General features: G+C 50.4%; 1 protein-coding gene across 1 annotated transcript in view; it reads left to right on the forward strand.

Annotated features, from left to right (window-relative positions):
- Positions 1 to 6,802, forward strand: part of ERN1 (endoplasmic reticulum to nucleus signaling 1) — a 61,348-nt gene that overhangs the window by 40,138 nt on the left and 14,408 nt on the right. Inside the window, 6 exon segments of the mRNA XM_023535658.1 lie at positions 1,786 to 1,996; positions 3,521 to 3,788; positions 4,585 to 4,675; positions 4,982 to 5,171; positions 6,008 to 6,107; positions 6,379 to 6,578. Coding sequence (XP_023391426.1) covers positions 1,786 to 1,996; positions 3,521 to 3,788; positions 4,585 to 4,675; positions 4,982 to 5,171; positions 6,008 to 6,107; positions 6,379 to 6,578 — 1,060 coding nt within the window.

Genomic DNA, 6,802 nt, shown 5'->3' on the forward strand with positions numbered 1-6,802 from the left:
TTTGCGAGGGGTTTAGCAGAGGGACTATTCACACCGTGGACAGTTCCAGGGGTTCTCTCAGCATGCTACTTTGGCCTAACAGGTTGGGGAGGGAGTGGAAAGGGCCCAGACCGGGAGCCCAGAGCTCCAGTCGAGGGTATTCAGCAGCCCCACACAACCGGACTTCGTTCTTTGTTGTCTCATCTGCCCGGTGTCTTAATCAAAAACCATCAGGCAGGGGAGACCATCGCTCTCTGGGGCACAGCAGGTGGAGAGTGCTGGAGAGCGGCTCTGCAGCAGGGTCTAAGCAGGCCAGTGGGTGGGGGTCCCAAGGCCATTCAGGCTTGGCAGCTTCTGCAACCCTGCCTTGGGGACCCAGTGACTGAGAAGGGCCCTGGGCTGTGGGCAGGGTCAGAGGAAGACCAGAGTGGCTGGCCGATGTGTTTGTTACGATCACAATAAATCCACTTAGAGATTTAGATTTTTATCTGGAGAGAAAGGAAAAGAAATTCATGTGGATGCTTAGGGTTCCAGGGCAAAGCGTCTATGTTGTCCCTCGTCTCTGGAGGTAGCCAGGTTGGGGACAGACACTGAATCTTAGAACAGTGATCTTTCATAGCACGGGTGCCACAAAATCTTGATCTGGTTTTGATCTTATTAAAGCCAAATACATCCATCACTAGCCACTTAAAATATAAAAATATAAAGAAGAAAATAAGACATTACCCTTAATCTAACTCCTAGAAATGGCCGCAGGTTAGATTTTCATATTTAATCATTTAATCTTGAACAGAGTGCCTTTTAGAAGTGCATTAAAATATCCGAGGTGCATTTATATGGTAATAAGACATTTTTTAATGAACACACTTGAGTAAATATAACCAAATGAATGTTGTCCCTGGTCACATGTTCAGCAAACATTCCTCAGCTGCCTGCTACACGCTGGCCATGCCACATACCCCCATACAGGGTGAGAGGGGGCAGCTGGACGAGGAGAGAAGAGCGCTGGAGGCAAAAGTATTGGGGGCGTGAAAGGTGCGAGCGTGTGGGGGTCGCCTAGCCTGCTCCCTCGGAGGAGGCCGTGTGTTCATTTCACTGGACAAAAAGTCTGGAACACTAGACGCGCGAGAACAAATCAGTGCATTTTTATAAACTATCCTTGAACTATGCAAGGAGCTTGGACGGAAGCTCCACTTTACCCGATTTAATTTTGGGCTTCTAAATAACATTTTCTTTATCAAAGGATTCTGATCCTCAATGAAGACAAACTTTGAAAAACAATGGAATATTTGAATAAATGATTTTGGTTTTAGAGTAACACTGAGAGTTTACAAGCAACATAAGAAAGCTGCTTTATTACTTTATAGCCACGTGTACGTGCGTGTGCATGCACACGCGTGTGCATGCACGTGCGTGTATGTGTGCATTTTTCTTTCTTAATGTGAAATAGTATTACCAAATTGACCACCAATCTTTTTACCAGACTTTATACAAATGATTTCACAGTTTTCTCGAATATTAAATCTACCATCAAAAGAAGAAGTTTTTGTCCTCAGTGAGGATTTTTGAAAGAATATAGTCTGGGAAGGCGCTTTCAAAAGTATTGCTCTAAAACCTGTTTCTGAGCAATGATAACATCTCAGCAATAATTCACCTCAAGGCAGTCGCTTTGAAAAAGGCATCTGTTATCTGGCTTTGTGATCTTGGGTGGGCTTAAAAAACTCCAGCACATTTTACAGGAGGGTCAGTGTGTCTCTTGATCGTTCGGCTCATTTATGTCTTGTTAGACATCGTGCAGTGATGTAGCCACTCGCTCCCCTACCAGGTTATCCACCTGGTGGACCAGACCTCAGAGACTGCGCCCACCACCGTTTCTCAGGACGTGGAGGAGAAGTTCGCTAACGCCCCCGCCAAGCCTGAGGCCCCCATGGATTCCATGCTCAAGGACATAGCCACCATCATCCTGAGCACCTTCCTGCTCATCGGCTGGGTGGCCTTCATCATCACCTACCCCTTGGTAAAGCTCGGCCCCTGCTAGCACTTCCACATGTTTCTGAGCTGCTGTGCCCGTCACCTGATGTCAGTGAGGCTGGACAAAACCACAAACAAGCAAATACATTTCTTTTCACATTTAAAAGTCAATATTTGCTAATCTTCAAAAGCATTGGAATTAAAGGACCAGTAGCTTCTCAGGAAAGGATAACCTTGTATCTACATCTTAAAGTTTAACTGATTGTAGAAACTGATTCATAAACCTTGCTCACAGATCCTTTTGAATAGCTAACTATATATTAAGTACAGTAGATGAAAATCTATTTAACTTTCCTCCCTTAAAAAGTATCTGTTAGAGAGATCAGCTAGAATAAAAAGGGAAGCATGATAATTCCTTCTATTTCCTAGTTGTAAATAAGTGAGCTAAAATTACGTGGTCGAATAGGTTGTGAGTTGGGTAAAATATTCTAGAGGAACAGTCCTTCATCAGGTTGCTCAGAGCACTGACGTGTATCACCGTAGATCACAAGTGCTCAGGAAGGTCATATCCATATAGGAATGGGACTGATAAACCCTCGATGGCATTTGTCATTTGTTTAAATGGGTTCACCTGCGTTGTTTTATTTTTTACCTCACACAGTCCTATGAGGTCATTATTGCCTATCCCATTATAGGGACCCATAAATGATAAACTAGGCTCTGGGAAGTTAAAGAACTTTCCCAAGGTTGCTCAGTAGCAGATGCATTTCCAGGATTTCAACCCAAGGCGAGGCGAGGGAGGGAGTGCCGGAGAGCTCCCAGTGGGTCGTTGGGCACTATTTGTCCCTTTAGTTGCCTTCCCAAGCTTGGGCAGTAATAATCACAGATCACCGTGCTTCAGATTATGACGGAATGACTTTCAGAATGAACGAGAGGTGTGGGGGTTGTGGGGAAGGCAGCATGATGACGTGGGGTGGGGTGCAGTGGCCAGGCTCCCTTGTCTCAGCGCCACACCCTGGCTGCGCAGCTGTGGGCCGATGGCTGCCGGGTTCTGAGCCCCAGCTCTCTCCTCCACCTCTGGAGTGCTGACGGTCTGTGCACTACCCTCAGTCACATGCACGGCCATAGTAGACAGCAAGCCGGTCTCCCCCACACCCACCACGCTCTCAGCCACCTCGCAACCACTGTCTCTGTCTCGTTCCTCTTTTACAACAACTCCCAGACTTTCATAAAAGTCCCAGAATTTTAGAATCGAGTGTAACCCCCTCCATCTGGCTCACTCCTCCACCTGGGACGGTCCCTCCTTTGCTGTCCCTACCTGGCAGTCATCCAGCCCCTTCAGGCCCTTCTAGTGCGGGGAGTAGGCTGCACTGGGAAGTCTTAACTGGCATAAAGACCTCCAGTCATTGAATGTATTCTGCCTCCTGCACCTTCTCACTGGTCCCATCCCACCCCGTGAGGTCATATAAGGTGCACCTGCTTTCTCTGCCGCAGGGAGCCTCTCTTCCTGCCTGCTTGTTTCCCTGGGAGGACCGGCTACCCTGGTCTGGATGTGTGTTTCTCTCCCCAGAGCATGCATCAGCAGCAGCAGCGCCAGCACCAGCAGTTCCAGAAGGAACTGGAGAAAATCCAGCTCCTGCAACAGCAGCAGCTGCCCTTCCACGCCCCCGGGGACGTGGCTCCGGACGCCGAGCTCCTGGACTCATCTGGCTTGTATTCGGAGAGCTCGGGCACCAGCAGCCCCAGCACGTCCCCCAGAGCCTCCAACCACTCGCTGCACTCCAGCGGCTCTGCCTCCAGGACTGGCGCCAGCCCCTTCCTGGAGCAAGATGACGAGGGTAAAGCGAGTTGCTGTTTGGTGCTGTTTTCTCTTTCATTTGATCACCACCCGAGAACCACAAAGCACCATGGCCTTCCTGGGATCTGCATGGGGTTATGAAGTGCCCTTCCCAAGGGTTCACTCTATTCTCACCTCACTCCCTCCCACTCTGGGGGCCAGGCTTCTGCCCCATCCCATGGCGTCTCCCCCTCGGAGGGCCTACTGGGGGCCCCTTGGCCCTTTCTCCATCTTGCCTCACAAGGGCCAGAAATCACTGCTGTGACCAGAAGTGCACTGTCTTGAGAGCATTCCCGAGCCAGCCGGGGGCCAAGGATAAAAATGCAACTGTTGCTCCATTTTCCTCTGAGAGGTTGGCTCAGGCCAGTTGTCAGGGCTGATATTTCGAGGTGATTGGCACAAGCTAGTGCAATAGACCTCAGAGTCCTAAGTCTCAAGCTGGAGACTCTGCTACTGGTCCCTTCATTTCACATGTCCACTGTCACTACTGGAGTATTTCAGGTGCAGACCTTTGAGGTGGATCTCTAGAGGACCCGTGTCTTTGGGAAGGTGTTAAGCATTCATTCTCACAGAAATAATATAAGGCAGGACCAGAGGGTGGGGGACAGGGGTAGGAGGTGGCCCTGGACACAAATGAGGAGTGAACTCGGCAGCTCTTGCCTACCAGGACTGGGGCGTAGAGCCTCTGAGATCCCATGTCTTAATCTGAGGTCAAGAAGCTAGTAGCCATTCTAACCTCAAGGTTGCTTAGGTTATGTCTGTTTAAAACAATCTCTTCCATTTCCTCTTTATCCCAGACGAGGAAACCAGCATGGTGATGGTTGGGAAAATTTCATTCTGCCCCAAGGATGTCCTGGGCCACGGAGCGGAGGGCACAATCGTGTACCGGTGAGTGGGTCGGGGAGCCCTGCGCCTTCCCACCTCAGCTGGGCGTGCCTGTCAGCTTGCGGGCAGCGTGCTGGGCTCCAGGGGCACAGCAGGGTCATAGCCCCAACTCACATGGAAGAGTTCGCCTCCAGGGAGGGAAGTGATGACCGCGGGGCCGCCTTGTGGTTGGTCAGGGCCCCCTGGGCTGTGAGACTGATGAGGTGGCCACTGCGTCAGGAGAGGAGGAGCACCGGGGTCCGCGGGTCTCCTCTGGTTCCCATAACCCGATGGGGCCCTCCAAACCCAAGCCCGCTCCTTGTCCTGCAGGGGCATGTTCGACAACCGTGACGTGGCGGTCAAGCGGATCCTTCCCGAGTGCTTCAGTTTCGCAGACCGCGAGGTCCAGCTGCTGCGAGAATCAGACGAGCACCCGAACGTGATCCGTTACTTCTGCACGGAGAGGGACCGCCAGTTCCAGTACATTGCCATTGAGCTGTGCGCGGCCACTCTGCAGGAGGTGGGCACCCCCCCTGCCCCGCCCACCGCACTACACGCCCCCCCCCGCCCCCACCCCAACCCCGCGGCTTTGCCATCACCACTGCAGCCTCCCTTCTCCCAGCAGCTGGGGCGTGGTTGTAGGGACTGCCGATGTATTTTTTTGTTTGTTTTTATTAGCTTTATTGAAGTTAGAATAGACTCATTTTAAATGTGTAGTTTGAGGTACTTTAACAAAGTTATCTACCCATTTAACCACAGTCAAAATGTAGAGCATTTTTATCACCCCAACTTTTACTAGGTGGTCCCCTCAGCCCTCCTGGGGCCGTCTTTGGTTGTGGTTAGCACTTCGCTCCTTCTTGGCCTCCCGAAACCTGGCCACTTCCTCCTCCCATGGCTGGTCAGGTGGGTGTGGATTTGGAGGGTGCTTCTTGATGACGCAAGTCATTAAGGTCGTCAGCAAACTCCTTTCACTCCGTTTCCAGCTCACTGTGAAACTATTTCAGTCTCATTCGGCGTCACTTGTAGGTTTACCTGTCTAAGGCAATGCACTTGAATTTCTTGCCCTCTTTCTTCTTGTAAGTCAGAGTTTTGTTTGTTGAAGTTGGCCTATGACTGCAGGAGAAAGTGCTGGGAAATAAGGATTTGGACAGAGAACATTGTCGGTAAAACTTCCCATTTCTTTCTTCAAATATGACCAAAGAAAATGAGCCAGCCTGATACCAAATGTTAATTCAGGCAAAAAGCTGCAGGCAGGATTTTTCTAAATAAAATTGAGTTACTTGAAAAAAGAGCAAGTGCCTGAGTGGCCGAGTCCTGAGGGCTGTGCGTCATGACCTAGCCATGCGTCTCTTACAGTACGTGGAGCAGAAGGACTTTGCCCACCTTGGCCTGGAGCCCATCACCTTGCTGCAGCAGACCACCTCGGGCCTGGCCCACCTGCACTCTCTCAACATTGGTGAGAAGCTTCCCTTTACCAGCCTGCAGCCTGGGTGGGGTGGCTGACTTGCTTGGGTGGGGTGGCCGACTTGCTCGGGTGGGCCTTGCCTCTGTTGAAGCTCTTTGCTGCCTCACTGGTGTGCAAATTGTGTAAGAATTTGAGGAAAACTCTCACACAGTCAAAAACCAGAACTTTCAGAGGCGGCAGTCCAAGGAGGGTGCTCTCCCCATCACAGAAGGCCTTAGGTTGCACATGGTTAATATTGGACTAATCTGGAGTTTTCTGTTAGTTCACAGAGACCTAAAACCCCACAACATCCTCCTCTCCATGCCCAACGCACATGGCAGGATCAAGGCCATGATCTCTGACTTTGGCCTCTGCAAGAAGCTGGCAGTGGGTAGGCACAGCTTCAGCCGCCGTTCAGGGGTGCCCGGCACAGAAGGCTGGATTGCTCCAGAGATGCTGAGTGAAGACTGTAAGGAGAACCCCGTGAGTAATGAGCATAGTTTTTGAAAACTACAGAACCAGCCTCTTGTATCTTTAGGAGTAAGAGCCTCCAGCTTGGGGCTGGAGCACATGTAGCTGGAGAATGACTTTTCTTTAACAAAGAGCACACTGTTGGCACTTTCTGTATTGTCTGATGTTCAGATGAACAAAAGGAGTGAACGTGGGCAATTGTCTATCTTTTTTTCTGTTCTTCCAATTACTTTCCC

This window comes from Pteropus vampyrus, unplaced genomic scaffold, assembly GCF_000151845.1.
Source record: "Pteropus vampyrus isolate Shadow unplaced genomic scaffold, Pvam_2.0 Scaffold143, whole genome shotgun sequence".
NCBI classification, from domain to species: domain Eukaryota; kingdom Metazoa; phylum Chordata; class Mammalia; order Chiroptera; family Pteropodidae; genus Pteropus; species Pteropus vampyrus.